An 18129-nucleotide genomic window follows, 5' to 3' on the forward strand; every position below is an offset into this window, starting at 1 on the left:
AAGTCACTCCACATGTTTAGCAGCAGCTCAATTTTAGGAAGCTTCACTATCATACCACACCCACATTCTCCCTAGTTTTGCATTATTCTCTGTTCTCCTTGGTTGCTGGACTTCCATAATCTCTGATTATCTGGCATTTCTTGGACTTCTTTGTTGGTTTTTAGATTGCTTATCAACCTTCTTATGTTAGTGTGAGGGGACAACTTGAGTCCCCAAAAGAAAGCTTTTTAATAAGAGTGGCTAAAAAATTCACTGGTGAAAAGAGCACCTGATTTTCCATCTCTTTAAAAAATATATGTTTTCCCTTGCAAATACTAACCTTAAAATTCTTCTGTAAAAGTTAATGACTTATTACTTAGTAATACCAATAGATAAGTTAACTTATTACACAGTTATATTATTGGGCTTTGCATTTTTATACCTGGGTTATGGCTAAAATTTTATTTATTTTTAAATATATTATTATGGTTTATTTAAAGAGGTATCCTCTACATCGGACTATAGTTGAAAAGCAGTTGCATGTGTGTGATTTGAGAAGAATGATGTACTATCAATAAAACCCCCCTGAGAGTTTTCTTTCATGGACTTTCCCTGTCTTTCTGCTTAGCAATACAAGACAGTTTTCAGTGTACATGATCAGCATCTTTAAAACTGCATAAACAGAAAATGAGTATATAAAGTGTGCTAGGCATTTACTAAATAAGTCACAGGCTAATAAGTTCAATTGTGCAGTTGTGAAATATAATGTGAAAGAGGTTTTGAAACCTTAAGTCTGGGCAATCTACTGTGTTTCCAACATGTCTTCAACTGCCTAAAGAAAGTATTTGGTTTCCTTCTTACCTAAAAAATGGTAAGTTTTGCTAACTTGACTAGCTGCCCAATTAGCATATTTTCTGTTGTTCTTTTTGTTTTTGCACTGGCTTTTGAATTAGAAGCAATATGGCTTGCCCATATGTGAAATCCAAACAAAGCTCTGATTATTTTTGTTCTGTTTCAATGTTAGTGTAAACCACTTTCTTAAAAGTTCAATGTTTCCAAGCCCACCTATGGTATATTTAACCTCATTACACTGCTAACAGTATAAGTAGCTGTGCCCCAAAGTCATCATAATCTTCACCAAACAAAAAGTTGCTTTAAGAGAGTCACATTCAGTTAATATAAAGCCCTGCAAGTTCATGCCAGGTTTCTTGGGCTGCAATAAATTTTCCCAGACCCTTATTCAGTTCCTGACTGGTCTCCAATCTTTTCCCCTGAGCATTTCAAATAGCACTTTTAAAGTCTTTTTTTAAAGCCATGTTAGTGTGATTTTCAGAAACACTTTTGACCCTGCATCTGTATAGTTTCATCTTATCTTTCCATGACCTCAAACTCATGCCACTTGGTTAGTTGACTCTGAGATTGTCAAAGAATTATACTCTCAACTTCTGCCTAAAAAAATAAGGCCAAATCATCCTAGACACAAATTGGGCCTATAATCATCACTTATTCATATATGATCTGAACACATCTCCAACCTTAGCAACGTATTTTTGAATTGATTTCTTGATGACTTTCACAATTTGGTCACTATTTCATAGGATTTCTTTTCTCTATATTTTAACTTTTTTGTGAATTTTTTTCAGAGACACTGGAAAGCCCTGAGACCTTCCTTATATTCACAGAACGTTTATTAGTGTTGAAATTAAACAGTAAAGTCATTGGTTGTGTTTTTCTGTATAGATGTGTGTTTATGCACATCATCCGGAAATAATTAAAATTGGCTTATAATAATTTCCCTACTTAATTGGCTCACATAAATTAAAATATTGCAAATAGTAACCCAATTTTTAGTTCATAATGGGCAATACTTTTTCATAAATAAAATAATGTTATTTTTGCTAAATCTATTAATAACATATCTAAAGGATAGGTCAATGACATACATAAAATTGATGTGCACATATACAATTGGAGTACTTGTATGTTTCTAATGAGAATGATTTTGGCTGCCATAGAATAGGCTTTATTGTTTAAACGGTAAAAATACCAAATACATCTTTAAGAAGAAGAAGCTTCATTAACCAAGTGTGGACATGTGGTTTAAAAAACTAAATATGGGGGACTTCCGCCAAGATGGAGGCATAGGTGGATAGGCCCTGTCTTCTCACACAACCAAGTTTAGAGACAACTAAATATTAGCAACATAAAACACAGTCAGAACACAGAAAATTGAACTTTTCGGAAGTCTGTTAACAACAAATTCTTCAGCCTGACCAGTAAGGGGCGAAACCAGCAGCTGGTGGAGAGGTGTTGCACAGGAAAACTCGGTCAGACGGACTCAGGGGCACGGAATCCAGGCGCAGGGTTGGACCTAGTGAGCCACCGAGCTAGCGACCAAGTGAGCGACCTCGGGGAAACAGCGAGGGAGCAGAGCTGCGGGTTGACTGTGGTCGCACCTTTGTGCTCGGATAGACAAGCGAGGGAGTGGGGATTGGACAAGGACCCAGCAGGTCCCCTCGGCAAGCAGCAGTGGAGGGCACTGCCATTTCCCTGCTCTGACCCCACCTCCACATACAGCATCATAACCCAGTGACTCTGAGTGGCCAGGCCCTCAAGAACCACTTAAGGCTCTTCTCCTACCCAGTGGCACAAAACAGCAGAGGGTGCTGCCATTTCCCTGCTCTGACCACACCCCCACATACAGCATCACAACCCAGTGACCTGGGAGTCCAAGGCTCCGCTCCTCACACTTAAAGGGTGCAAACAGACCAAAAATGGATCAAGAAGATCTCAAAGCCCCAGAGCCTATAAATCTAAGCAATGAAGAAATAGCAAAACTCTCAGATGCACAGTTTAAAACACTGGTCATCAGGATCCTCACAGAACTGGTTGATTATAGCCACAAATTAGACAAATATATGAAGGTGAAACTAATTGAAATGAATGGAATTGCACAGGACACCAATAGCGATGAAAAGGAAACTGGGACTCAAATCAATGGAGTGGACCAGAAGAAAGCAAATAATGGCCAAACAGAAAAGAGTCAAGAAGCAAGAATTCAAAGAAATGAGGAGAGTCTTAGGAACCTCCAGGACATCTTTAAATGTTCCAACATCCGAATTGTAGGAGTACCAGAAGGGGGAAAGGCACAGCCACCAGTGGAAAACTTATTTGAACAAATAATAAAGGAGAATTTCCCCAATCTGGCAAAGGAAACAGACTTCCAGGAAATCCAGGAAGCTCAGAGAGTCCCAAAGAAGTTGGACCCGAGAAGGAACACACCAAGGCACATCATAATTATATTAGCCAAAATTAAAATGAAGGAGAGAATCCTAGAAGCAGCAAGAGCTAAGACAGTCACCTACAAAGGAGTTCCCATCAGACTGTCAGCGGATTTCTCAAAAGAGACCTTACAGGCAAGAAGGGGCTGGAAAGAGGTATTCCAAGTCATGAAAACCAAAGACTTACAACCAAGATTGCTCTATCCAGCAAAACTTTCATTTAGAATGGAAGGACAGATAAAGTGCTTCTCAGATAACATCAAATTCAAGGAGTTCATCATCACCAAGCCCTTATTATATGAAATGTTTTCTTATCGAAGAAAAAGAAGTTAAAGAAACATGAACAGTGAAAGAACAACAAACTCCCAGTTATTAACAACCACACCTAAAACAAAAGCAAACAAAAAGGACAGCTAGATCAGGAGTGGAAACATAGAAATGAAGATCGCAAGGAGGGTTAGCAACAGGGGAGTGGGAGGAGGAGAAGGTGGGAGAAGGTACATAAAATAAGTAGCATAGACAGTAGATAGAACATAGATGGGGGGGCAAGAATAGCATGGGAAATATAGAATCTAAAGAACTTGAGACACATGGTCATAAAGTAAAGGGAGGGTAATGGTGGGGACGGGGGTAGGGTGGAGGGGAATGAAGGGGGGAATAGAACAACTGTAACAGCATAATCAATAAAAAAATTTTAAAAAACTAAATATGTCTTTGATTATATTTTGCTTGTTTGTTTGTTTTATTGATTAGGTTCCTGTTAAAGGTGAGATCATATGGTATTTGTCTTTCACTACATGGCTTATCATGCTTAGCATAATGCTTTTCAGTTCCATCCATGCTGTCCCAAAGGGTAGGAGCTTCTCTTTTTATGCTGCATAGAATTCCATTGTGTAAATGTACCACAGTTTTTTGATCCGTTCATTTATTGATGAACACCTATGTTATTTCCAGCACTTGACTATTGTAAATTGTGCTGTAATGAACACTGTGGTACATAGGTTCTTTAGGATTGGTGTTTTAGAGTTCTTAGAATGTGATCTTAGCAGTTGAATTGCTGGGTCAGAAGGCAGACCCATTTTTAGTTTTCTGAGAAAATGCCATACTGTTTTCCATAATGGTTTTTCCAGTCTGCAATCCCACCAGCCGTGCACTAGGGTTCCCTTTTCTCTACAACCTTTTCAATCTTTGTTGTTTGTTGCTTTGTTTATGGTAGCCATTCTGACCAGTGTGAAGTAGTATCTCACTGTGGTTTTAATTTGCATCTCTCTGATAGCTAGTGATTCTGAGCATCTCTTAATGTGACTCTAGAATAGAGAACAGGCTGACAAAAACCAAATGGGAGAGGGGAGGTAATTTTAGGGAAAAAGGGGAAGGGTTTATAGGAACAAGTATAAAGAACACATGGACAAAAACTAGGTGGGTTAAAATAGGAGGGAGAATGGAAGGGCTGGGGGTGGGTTAGAGTGTTAATAAAAGGCAGAAAGGGGACTTCCGCCAAGATGGAGGCATAGGTGGATGTGCCGTGCCTTCTCACACAACCAAGATTAGAGAAAACTAAATATTAGCAACAGAAAACACAGCCAGAACACGGAAAATTGAACTTTTCGGAAGTCCGTTAACAACAAATTCTTCAGCCTGACCAGTAAGGGGCGAAACCAGTGGCTGGCAGAGCAGGGTTGCACAGGAGGACTCGGCCAGACACATTCAGGCCTGGGGAATCCAGGCGCAGGGTCAGACCTAGTGAGCGACCCAGCGAGCAACCAGGTGAGCGACCTCGGGGGAGACAGCCGGGCCCGGGGCTGCGTGTTGAGTGAGGTCGCGCATTTGTGCAAGGGTGGACAGGCGAGGGAGTGGGCGGTTGGACTGGGCCGGCAGGTCCCCACGGCAAGCGGCAGTGGAGGGCGCTGCCATTTCCCTGCTCTGACCCCACCTCCACATACAGCGTCATAACCCAGGACTCTGAGTGGCCCGGCCCAGGTGAACCACCTAAGGCACTGCTCCTCCGCACCCAGCTGTGAGAAGCCGCAGAGGGGGTCGCCATTTCCCTGCTCTGGCCACGCCCCCACATACAGCGTCAATACCCAGCGACCTGGGAATCCAAGGCGCCGCTTCTCACACTTAAAGGGCCCGAACAGACCAAGAATGGCGCAGGAGGATCTCAGAGCCCCAGAAATAAATCTAAGCGATGAAGAAATAGCAAAACTCACAAATGCACAGTTTAAAAAATTGGTGATCAGGATCCTCACAGAACTGGTTGATTATACCGACAAATTAGACAAATATATGAAGGCGAAACTAATTGAAATGAATGGAATTGCACAGGACACCAATAGCGATGAAAAGGAAACTGGGACTCAAATCAATGGAGTGGACCAGAAGAAAGCAAATAATGGCCAAACAGAAAAGAGTCAAGAAGCAAGAATTCAAAGAAATGAGGAGAGTCTTAGGAACCTCCAGGACATCTTTAAACGCTCCAACATCCGATATAGGGGTACCAGAAGGGGGAAAGGAACAGCCACCAGTGGAAAACTTATTTGAACAAATAATAAAGGAGAACTTCCCCAATCTGGCAAAGGAAATACACTTCCAGGAAATCCAGGAAGCTCAGAGAGTACCAAAGAAGTTGGACCCAAGAAGGAACACACCAAGGCACATCGTAATTACATTAGCCAAGATTAAAATGAAGGAGAGAATCCTAGAAGCAGCAAGAGCTAAGGGGACAGTCACCTACAAAGGAGTCCCCATCAGACTGTCAGCGGATTTCTCAAAAGAGACCTTACAGGCAAGAAGGGGCTGGAAAGAGGTATTCCAAGTCATGAAATCTAAAGACCTACAACCAAGATTGCTCTATCCAGCAAAACTTTCATTTAAAATGGAAGGACAGATAAGGTGCTTCTCAGATAACATCAAATTCAAGGAGTTCATCATCACCAAGCCCTTATTATATGAAACGTTAAAGGGACTTATCGAAGAAAAAGAAGTTAAAGAAACATGAACAGTGAAAGGACAACAAACTCAGTTATTAACAACCACACCTAAAACGAAAGCAAACTAAAAGGACAGCTAGATCAGGAGTGGAAACATAGAAATGAAGATCTCAAGGAGGGTTAGCAACAGGGGAGTGGGAGGAGGAGAAGGGGGGGAGAAGGTACAGAAAATAAGTAGCATAGACAGTAGATAGAAAATAGATGGGGGGGCAAGAATAGCATGGGAAATATAGAATCTAAAGGACTTGAGACACATGGTCATAAATTAAAGGGGGGGTGATGGTGGGTATGGGGGGTAGGGTGGAGGGGAATAAAGGGGGAATAGAACAACTGTAACAGCATAATCAATAAAAAAAATTAAAAAAAAATAAAAGGCAGAAAGATGCATTTGAACAACAATTAAAAAATAAAATATATAAGTAACCCCAAAATAAATAAATAAGAAAATAAAAAAACTATGTATAATCAATAATTTTGTGCCTTTCTCCATAGTAATTAATGAAAATATCATTATGCACTGAAAATATTTGTTATTCAAAAATAACTTCTCTAACAATCTATTTATGTAGTATCCAATGCAATAGATAGAAGAATAAATAAGACCATACAAATTAAAGAAATAACTTGAAAACCACAATGGTCTATGACCTGTTTCTGTGAAGAAATTTGTGTGATGTTCTGCCCAGGGTCTGTGCTCTTGGCCCTAGATGTGGCTAGGGTGGTTGAAGAAATCCCACCAAATAAAGTGGAATGGGAAGAGGAACTTCCTGCAATAGAATAGTCAGCTGCCCAGGCACTAAAGTCTGGATTGATATTGGAGTAGGGGGTAAGGGTGGCTGAAAGTGAATTTCAAAGGCTAAAATTATAAAATTGAGAGTTTGAGGGCTTTGCCAACCACTTGCCATGATAAGACAAACTCCAGGGAGGATGAGTCCACACTGTGAATGGTTTGAGGGAACAATGACTCACCTGAGAAAGGGATATAGAAACAATCAAAGTAGAAGTGAGAGCCCAGTGGATAAAGAAGTTGAATGACTAAATCCAAGAGAGACCTCCCAAAGATTTTCTGATGGAGATAAACCCTGTATAGAAGGACATGGTGGGAGGCAGTAGAGAGAATGAATCATTTGGGAGGTTACTTTCTCATGTAAGATAATCAGGGAAAACATCTATGTCTCTCTGATATTTGAGTAAGACTTAGAAATGAGCACATGGGGTTAGGGAGGACTTGGCTAGCGACACCTGATTTGGCATGATTAGTTGCTTAAGTGCAGAGGAACTGACTTGCACTGCATATTTTTCTCTGATGAAGTTTTTTTTTTCCTATGAAACATACAATGAAAGTTTTCACAGTCACTTCAGATTAGAAAGCTTCACTCTGAGAAATTTTTTCTAGCTCTGAGTGGTGTCCTCTTCTCCAAGAGATACCACGACGAAGGAGGTCAAACTTAATTTCATAAGGCTTAAGGACATTTCTAATTCCATGGGCATTGGTCTGAACTAGGAAATATGAGTTAAATTTTTGGTTTTATTACCAAAGCTTCCAATTAGATATTACTAACAAAAAGAACAGAACTGTATTGAACTTATGGAAATAATTTTATTGACATATAAACAGGAATCCTCAAGACTTTAGAAATTTTTGAAAGAAATAGAAAGATAAAGATTATTGTTGCTACTCACATGAGTGTCCTTTTGTCTATTTCCATTGTCTACAAAAGTGTCTACATGTTATCTACATGTTTATATAAAAAAGGACAAAGCTCAGATACTACGAGCTCATCACTACTTCCACTGGGTATCATATGACCACTACTCATCCTCCAAAAGACACAATGTCACCTCCAATGTGGACATGGTACAAATGAAACCAGCCCAAGATGAGACTTTTCTGAAATATGACCTTAATTCAAAAATAACGACAATGTCTGCTTACATTTTTGGTGATTATTGATTCAATGCAACTATTTTAAGAAATACCTTCAAAAATATATTTTAATATTGCAAACATTTTTATTTAGAATTTAATAGTACATGGGGGAAAGAAGGGTCACTCAATTTTCACATGCAGTACAACAGGCAAACTTGCAGTAGAATTCATGAGGTTGGAGACATCACACCAATAAATCCCAGCATCATCCCTCTTCACGGGATCTATAGTGAGGCTTCGGTGGTCTTTAGAAATCTTTATGCGTTCATTGAGCTGAAGATTCTTGCCATAGAACAACCACTGGATGTAGAGTGCATTTGTGTTGCAGGTCAAGACCACAATATCCTTATTCTCTGTGACTGTCGTGTTACTGACTCTGAGGTAGACCACCAATTCTGGCTCTGTGGAGGAATAGGCAATGTGAATGATTAAGAATGGATTTGGTAAATGGAGTCATACTACTCACTCAGTTCTCAGCCACTCACAGCCCACAGTGAGCTATGAAAAGACCAAGAGAGTATGTTCCTGACATTTGCAAAAGGCTAATTGTCTAAGTTCAGATAAAATTATGTAAGGGAAGAGCTGCAACTCCTCTATACCCCATATAACCCGAACATGATTCCATTCCTATACACCCAGTCATCTGAGTGAGCAGCTCACAAAACCCCTTCCTAGCCCATAGGTCCTGTAGACTCATTATCAAATAAAATTTTTCTCTCTTGAACACTTATTGACCTTTTATTAGATTTTTTTCAAAACATCAGGTCCCACTCCTTATATAAACTTTTTGTCCATGTTGTGGAAGCCAAGCTTACCATTTTGTTCATCTCTGGAGCCAAGGAAGTTTACAGGAAGCAGAAAAGCAGTTAGCTTTTGATAAATAATATATTAAACAGTAAAGTCTATTCAGTGGAGACCAGACAGTCTTTCCAAGAAACAGGTTGCACAGTGATATGTGCATGGAGAAAAGTGACGTAAGTCATTGTCTGACACCACACACAAAAATTCTGTGAAGTAGATCAAATTTTAAGGTTAGACCCAAAACTATAAAATTCTTAGAAAAAGAATAAAGGGAAGAATTATGACATTGATTTGGCAATGGTTTTATAAATATAACACTAAGAACTCAGAAAGAAATTAACAATTTGGATTTTGTTAAAATAAAAAAAAAACTTTTCTTTATAAAAAAACATGTTGAAAGGTGTCCTATGACATTCAAGAAAAAATTTGAAAATCACATGGAAAATAAAATATTAATATCTAGAATATACAAAAGCCTTCTACAACTCAACAGCAACAAAAAAAATTGCATACAAAATGATTAAAAATGAACAGAACACTTGAATAGACATTTCTCCAGAGAATATATGCAACAAAAAATGCTCAACAAAACTACAATTCACAAAAACGAAAGTCAAAACTCCCCAGGTTGCTTGTGATCTTGGGTACAGTTAACTTTGCTCTGCAGGTAACAGCACAAAAATTGCCCTTTGTAGTACCTTCCCTTTCCTCAAAAGCGTTTCAACCAGAATTGGCTCCTCTTACATCTCAGTCAACCTGAGCCTTTGAAAGAACCCAGGAGGTCTGTGTATCACTAGAAAATTCATGGGGATATGGGTGCTCAGAGACTGTATGGCTTCCAGCTCTATGTGTGGTGGAAACTACAGACTTTCTCAGGTGTCATTTAAGTATCAGTGTTTGGGTAAGGAAAGACATAAGATTGGGAGTCTAATACACCCCTGTAATTCTGCTTCTTCACAGACCACCTGAGTGAGTGCCTGGTTAACAAGAAGTGTTTCCTTGCAGCTGCAAATACTTCTATTGCCCAACTGAAGTGTATGTCTAAAAGGTGTTTTTTCCCAGGACATCCTAGAGAGTGCAGTTTATGCAAAAATAACACATTATTATTGATTTATGTATTGTGTTATATATATATATATAATTATATTATATATAATTATAATATATATAATTACTATTATATAATAACCAGGGGCAAGTGGAAAGTAAGTTGACTACTTAGGCTTCTGGGTCAAGAGATGGGTGTGAATCAAATTAGTCAGTGAGCCAAATGGATCAGTGAGCCAAAAAATGATAGAGCAAAGTCAAAGAGGTGATTTAGGAAAGAGGAAAAAGGACAGGCAGAAGTTGATGAAGGCAGCAGAATCAAGTGCTTTGCCTTTGACCATTAAAGTCATACTCTCTCCCCTGAGGGCAGGTAAGGGCTGGTGCAATTGCAATGCAAATGTCTTATGGCAAGTGAGATAGAAATTTGGGGGAAAATCTTAAAATTCTTCTCTGTGCAAAAATTACTACTAAGAGCCCAAGGCCTAAGAATAATTGCAAGAAAGACTATTTTATTGGAGAAAATAAACAGATCTGAGATGATGGTCCAGGTTCCTGGAGGCACGGAAACCCTGTCTCTCATGGCAAGAATTTAAAGACCTCAGTAACCAGATTCCAAAGTCTAAAGAGATTTTCTATCATTCATTTATTCATTCAATCACCATTTATTCCTTCCTATTTCATCAAAGCAACTGAATGTTTGTTACATGTTGGTCGCTGAGATTGTTTCAGGCATAGACTGAGGAGTGAGAAGACAAACTTCTTTCTTTATATCTGCTGGGGTGACACCACCAAAACAAGAAGCAAATAAGTAAGTGATGTGATGTCCAGTGCAGGGAGGTGTGTAGAGATCACATGAGGGGAAGTTGTACAGTGATTGTGATTGTTACTGGCTGGTGACCAAATCAGAATCTTTATGTTTTGGGCACCCATTAAATGGTTTCACACTCAGCCTTTCCCAGGAGACCAAGTACAACTCGGCACAGGCTTACCACTGTCCCTAGGTTCAAAATCACTGGGACAAGGTATTGGAGAGGAGATTCTGAGCTGAGTTCTGCAGGTATATCGGGGGACTTCTCAGACAATTCTTTGAACTTGCACATCAAAGCCATTCTCAAGGTCAAGTTCATAGGCAGGTGCTCAGGGGGTTTAACTGAGATGGGACTCCTATTGTAGAGTAACTTTCATCACAATGAACTGTCTGCAGTGACTACTCATAGGGGTGCAAGTTGGGAAGGGAACTGATACCTTAAAAATTATCTACACAAAATTCAACTTGAAACAAAATGTGGAGAGGAATGGAAGCAGAATTCAGGAATGTCTGCCCTCTGTGTGAAGTAGAATCCACCCCATCCAACATTCAGTGGTCAGAGAGCAATCACTCACCATATACATTAAGATGCCCAAATCCAATTTCTTTTTCTGACTCTGTAACATAGACTACTACGGTGTATATTCCTGCATCATTCATGGTGACATTTTCTATCAGCAAGGATCCATCATGGTTTATTGTCTCTCGTCCCCTGTATGCAGGACCTTTTATATCATACGTTGAGAATGTGAAAAGAAATGCAATCATACTCTTTTTGCTTGTGCTTTTCCCCCTGTACCATATGAAGGCTAGAACTTTGGGAGGGGTATTGAGGAGAGGTAGAAGTGCAGCCTCCCCTTCAGCAATATAGGTTGACACAATAGAGACTTCAGCTGTGGTAGGTGAGCACCAGAAGTTGAAGAGTAACACTAGGAAATAGGAAAAAAAAAAGATCTGTATTTGCATGTATACATTGTGATGGAAAGATAAGTCCCTAAATCTTGAGCAAGGCTCTTTATTTCTGAGCCTTGGTCTACCAGGTATATCTCCCATGGTCAAGGTCCACAGCATAGCCCCCATTATTTTAGTACCTCTAAAACATTCTTTTTTGTTTCAAGGAGATTTCTCTAAGTGCTTTCTTGCTCACCCCTTCATTATGCTCAGACTCCTTCTTACAGTCAGGGGCATTTTTGGAAGACACTTTGCTGTCTGCCAGTCTAAAGGTCCCCTCTTTTCACTTCTTTTTTCCCATGGGTCTTGTGCATACCTCACATACCATCTTGATCTTTCCTTTTCCCAATCTTCTACTGAATAATGACTAAATTAAAGCATAGCCTTGTGGGATTTTGTGCCTCCCTGGACTTCAACAGGCTGCATGGATATGAATTTGAATGAAGGAGCACAACCAGGGTTGTCCTTGTGGGATTTATTTGACCATTTATTTTTTTTTATTTTTTTTTAAGATTTCATTTATTTATCTTTAGAGGGGAAGGGAAGGAGAGAGGGAGAGAAACATCAGTGTATGGTTGCCTTCGTGCGTCCCCTGCTGGGAACTGGCCTGCAGGGAACTGGCCTGCAACCCAGGTATGTGCCCCGACTGGGAATCGAACTGCACGATTGTCTGGTTCGCAAGCCCGTGCTCAATCCACTGAGCTACAACAGCCAGGGCTTTATTTGACCATTTATGAAGTTGGTGGTAAAGACAATGCCCAGCACTGCTAGTTAAGTGTTTATTTCTTCTGGTGTTTCCTAATATAAGTTATTATTATTATTATTATTATTACTATTATTATTAATATCAGGTTTTTTTAGTCATACCCAATGATGAATAAGAGGAAAAGGGCAGCAATGGACATTTTCCTGCCTCTCACCACTTCCAGATTATGAGATTTTCTTCTTGCTGAGCTCCCTCCCCAACCCTACTCTTCTCCTTGTCCTTCATTCTCAGGTCCAGACAGAAGCCTTCCCTCTTTTCTCAGAGCACAGGTCCCTTCAGCAGATCTCAGCTAGTCTCTTTGTCAGATCTTTTGTCTACCCCAAGGGATTGTCTCCTACTTACCAGCCACCAGGAGCCCTGGCAAGTGGACAAGTCCTCTGTGGGTAAAGACTGGCAGGGATACCATGGTGTATGTTGTCTGCTCTGTGGCTGCCTCTTTGAGAGGAGAAGAAGGCATGGAGATGCTCTCAGGATATCCAGAGGCTCTGTCCAGAATGGTGCAATCTGCTGTGGGTCCTACCTGTGTGCTGAGCTTTAATCTGGGGCATGTTTACTAGTATCGTCATGTGGGCTGAGGGGTGGGTCTCTGCACAGGACCCTCCCACTCCCTGCCCTCATTCTGCCAATCCAGTCCTTATTTATTGGTACCGCTCCCCTACATTTTGGTTCCCTGGGAACTTCCAAGATTTCTCAACACTACACTCATGCACAAATGCATGTAAACACACACAAACACACACTCTTATGCTGGGTTTAGAAATCACAAGATGGGGTTGTCTGGATTTTGGACATTCCCAAGAACTTCTTGTCAGCTGCACATTACCCTTTCCCACAGCCCTCTCTCTATCACATTTGACTTTTCCCTTCAGAGCATGTGTTCTGAAGCTCAGTCAGAAAAACCTGTCACAAGCGTATCAACCCAGCTCTGCATCAGATCACCTGTGAAGCTTAGTAACATCACAAAGCCCAGGCGGCACCTTAAAAATGCAGCTTCAGCAGTTGTCCAGCTAATGTGGGTGTCCACTCAAAATAAGGTAATTTGATGTGAAGGTTGAACCATTTCTCCTGCTCTCCTGTCCATAGGGAGAGTCTCTGGATTCTGTTAAATTGCAGATTCTGAAGGGGAGGCAGTGGATCAGGGACTGTGCATCTCACAAGCTCTCAGGAGAAAGAGATCTTACTGGCCTGATCTCACTTGCAATAGCCAGGCAGATATGGGCACATTTACCTCTGAGAGATGGATACACTCATGCTAGCATTGATCACACCATTATTGTGTCTTGTTCTGGGGTCTGCCACCATAGCTTAGAGCCCCAGGTGCCCTCAAAATATGAGGATTATTTCTTTTTGTGACACAGAACCCCAGGTGGGAAATCGGTCTTCTTCGTATACTCAAATGCTCTGAGAAGGTTTTATTCTTTCCAGAAAGAAGGTCACAGAGATGACTCTGTGGGTGAGAGGTGTCAAACTGGGTGACACCAGCAGAGGGAATCTGTCTTCTGTCTCAGGTTGTCACCAGACTGCATTTTGTTTCCAGAAACAAAGATTCCAAGCCAGAAGTCACTACAGTAGGGCCTTCAGTTTATGGGTTTGAAGTGGGAGATGTCCTGTTTCCCCAGGAAGAAATGACTGTGAGGAAATATAAGGTGCCTGTGGGATTCCTGGTCCTCCAAGGAGTTTCATGACTGTTTATTGGACCTGTCTTTGTGCTGCTGGCTGTGGAACAACCTCTGATTCTTGCCTGAGGAACTTCCTTGTGGTCACCAGACTTTCCATAGATGATTCCAGGCATAGGATACAGAGCAGCACAGAAATCCCTGAGGGAGGACGTGCTCCAAGGCCCTGTCAAAGTAAAAACCTTTCAAGACTGGAAGCGATGCAATTAATCTAAGCAAAACTGACTTTATATTCCAGAGAAAAAGGACTCAAATCCTTTTAAGAGAGGCAGTTTTGCATCTTATTTTCTATAATATAATCAAAGTACAAAGTGAAAACATTGCAGAGAATGCACTAGGAGGTGAGACATTACATAGAAGGGAAATTTCAAAATTGGAAAAAAAGGCAAAAGAGAGAAACATACCTTTTACATTGATGGTATGAGATTATTAATATTTACAAGATAGAGAGAAGGTGTTCACAGGACCAGATAACATAAAGGGTCCTGTGTTATCATACACTCGGTCCAGATTCTGTGCATTTGAATGGTTTCACAAATAAATCATTCTGATCTGTCAGTTATTCAAGCTGCAAAAAAAAAAAAAAATGCACCAGGGCTCATTCAAGCTAAAGACTGACTTTTCTGAGAAAAAGCATTTGCCTAAAATGTGCCAACCTGCCAAATTTCTACCTGTCCTGCTAGAAATTTCTAATCAGAATATTTTGTGACAATTGTCAGGCCTGCCATGTAGTCCCCTGAGCTTCTCAGGGTTGCCACACTGCCCTGCTTTGTTAACAGTCTCTAGAAGTAGCAGGTGGGATAGATCAGGAAAGAGGAAGGGCCTGTTAAAGGCCTGATGAAGCAAGTGAGCAAAATCAAGCTCCTTCTCCATCTTCTTAGCCAAAGCCAGGTTCCTGTGTCTATTTCCTTTTTCTCGCAATGCTGTTCCCTAGAGCACATAAGTAGAACTGCAGTCAATGTCAAGGGCATTACAAGAAACATATTCAATGAAGGGTGAGCCCAGTGAGCACACAGAAATTATTGAGAGTACTGTGAGTCCAAGGTCAAGAGAACTGTTGCACCAGGGGAATGTGGTGTTTCGGACAGGGCTCTCTGTTTTCAAATGTTCAATGGAAGGGCCTGGTGAAGGTTCTCCTGAGGGTTGAAGAGGGTGCTGACTTGGAGGTTTGGTACCAAAAATGTCCTATGTGTCCTCCATCACTACATTGAGATGTTGCATATGAGTCACTTTTGTGCCTCTGTCTTCCCAAATGCCCTAGGAGATGAAGCACCTCCATGTGAATACTCAACAAGGGGCCCTTTGTGTTGTTTGTTGGGAAAAGAAAAGTGCTTGAAGAACTTCAGCCCCTCTGAGGTGAAAGCCACCACAGATTCTGGGTTCTCTTGTCCTATTCTGCAGAGAAAGTATCTCTTGTTCCCCAGGACATAATGACCTAGACAGATGTCTTCACAAACAACAGGCAGATGTCCCACAGACCAGGGATTCTGGAAATGAAGAGTCATTTCGATTCTTATAATGTCAGGTTATGCTCTTTCCCCCTATGACAGTGACTCTTCCAGGGGTTGAGGATCCTTAGTTTCTGTCAGGTCAAGTGTCTTTGAGAATGGAAAAAACACAGGCCTTAGCTGATAAGACATAACTAACAAGGTAGGACTGTGGAGAGCTGTGATTTTGGAGGAATAAAATGCAGTCCAACCCCTCACTGTCAGTAGATTTCCTTCATTGCTCCTGAATGCATGAGAAGTAGAAACCTGACCCTAGGATGCCCCCAAGGGAGGCAGTGGTCCCCTCTCATGCTGATACCAGTGCCTTTCTGTCTATATAAAACCTAACTTCACCACAAGTGTCATGCAGAGGGACAGGCTTCAACTGTGCAGTTTCCCTTATTGATTTAATGAGTGGTAAAAGAGCATCTGACATGTGTCATGTTCTTGGCTAGGCCCTGGAAACTCCAGAGAGAATAAGACATATGTAGGCCCTGTGCTCATTGAGTTTATATTGAAACAGTGACCGGATATTAAATAAATCTTGACTCTAAGAAATTAATTATAAACAAGTGAGGGGTCATAATGGACAACTTCTGGAGCATTGACAGCAGATACTTGAGTCTCAGCTAGTCTGGGGATCACAGAGAGCACTTCTGAGAAAGACTGTTGGCTGAGACCTAAAGAGTTAGTGGCCATTTTCTACTTGAAAAACAGTGGATGTTTAAAAAAATTGCCTGCAGAAGTCTAATCTTTGTTGTGCTGCCACTAGCCTGAAGGGAGGAGTAGACACAATCCAGGTAAGGAACTTGAAGAGTTAGAGAGACTGTGGAATGATTGATGTTGGTGAGGTTAGTCCCTGCTGGGCTGTGGCTGCTGCTGATTCAGCGAGATCAGTGATGCCATAAAGGCTCCAGCCTGCAGAGTAATTTTCTTCTCCCTGCTGGGACTTTTCTGCACACACAGAAAAATGGGCAAGAAAATGTCAAGTTACTGTTAGGTATTTCCTTGTTTTATTTTGTGCTTTCCATTCAACATATACTTTAGGCAATATTTAATTTATGTGTGGATAATTTAACATATTTATTGACTTTTATTTGAATATTATAAGCTTAACTTATTGAAAGTATGCAATTTATGAAGTGTTTCAGGTGCACGCACTGGCAAAGTTGTACAATGAAAATATTGGACAACTTCCCTTACTAGTAGAGTATTCTCATGTCCTCTTGCAATCTCATTTTTCTTCACATCTGCACCACCTTTTGTAGTGTTAATGAAATTCTCAAAGTCTGTTTTCTTATTATAAATTATTTTGCATTATCTGAATTTTCCAACTTTTATCATAAAGTATACGAATTTAGGCTTTGGTTGTCTTCTTAGTGCAACAAAATTATTTTCATGTTGTTCTTTCACTTTATTATCTAGTTATATCTCATTCCTGGGATGCATTAATTTGATGTATTCACCACTTTCTGAATATTTGTGTTGTCTCTAATTTGGGACTATTAAATTAAACCCGCCATGAACATGAATGTAGAACACCATTTAATACATACAGCAGTGTTTTTCAAACCATGACTAGCTAGAGAAATGGAAGGTAGAGAGTAGCCACAGAAAGTCTAGGCTCAATGTCCCCTGGCCACAGCCCCACCCAGTAGTAGAGAAACATGTGCTTCTTCACATAAAATTGTGTTTGCCACAGCCCCTCCATTAGTGAACACAGTGACAGAAATAATCACACCATCTCCCTTCTTGCCTCCAAATGACACACAAGTGCATATCAGAGGCAGAATCTAATTCACAGGTGGAATGTCAATCACTAGGTGTAGGGAAAAGTTATTTTCAAACTTTTAAACCTTCTAATATAAAAGGAAACCTAAAAAAAATTAAGCATGTTGTAAATCTTGCTGCTATGAAAGATAAATAGAATATAATCTCATCTATGAGTAAAACCTAATCAATAAAATAAACAAGCAAGAAAAATATAATAAGATATATTGAAATTAAAAACAAACTGAAAGCAGCCAGAGAAGAGGTGGGAGGGAAAATATTAGGGGGGAAAGGGTGGAGTGGTTTTCAGGAACATCTGTAAAAGGCACATGGGCAAAATCAAAGGGGCTTAGGATTAAGGGTGGGAATTGGGGATGGCTGTGTTCAGGGGGCACAAAGACAAGTATATTTGAACAAAAAATAAAAATGAAATAACAAAAAGTTAAGCATACTTGCTTACTGCCAATAGAAATTACACAGAATGTCTGAGTCTACTTCAGGCTGTGCAATTCTGGGAGTGACCTCACACAAGAAGCCTCAGTCCTGTCCTGTGATACCATAGAAAAATGCTTGATGTCCTTTCTTGGATTTTAGAAAGAGCATCTAAAACGTCTGAAATTTTCTAAGTCATGAGGGTGATAAG

At 40.4% G+C, this 18129-nt stretch overlaps 1 protein-coding gene across 1 annotated transcript in view; it reads right to left on the minus strand.

Moving 5' to 3' along the window:
* Window positions 1–8300: 8300 nt before the first annotated feature.
* The window catches only part of LOC119051371 (carcinoembryonic antigen-related cell adhesion molecule 21-like), a 30010-nt gene continuing 20181 nt past the window's right edge, over window positions 8301–18129 (minus strand). Inside the window, exons 4-5 of the mRNA XM_053655737.1 lie at window positions 11412–11765; window positions 8301–8581 (exon numbers count right to left, since the gene is read on the minus strand). Of these exons, the coding sequence (XP_053511712.1) occupies window positions 8301–8581; window positions 11412–11765 (635 nt within the window). The remainder of the gene's footprint in view (window positions 8582–11411; window positions 11766–18129) is intronic.

Source organism: Artibeus jamaicensis, unplaced genomic scaffold (assembly GCF_021234435.1).
Source record: "Artibeus jamaicensis isolate MK-2021 breed Jamaican fruit bat unplaced genomic scaffold, CSHL_Jam_final scaffold_11, whole genome shotgun sequence".
NCBI classification, from domain to species: Eukaryota; Metazoa; Chordata; class Mammalia; order Chiroptera; family Phyllostomidae; genus Artibeus; species Artibeus jamaicensis.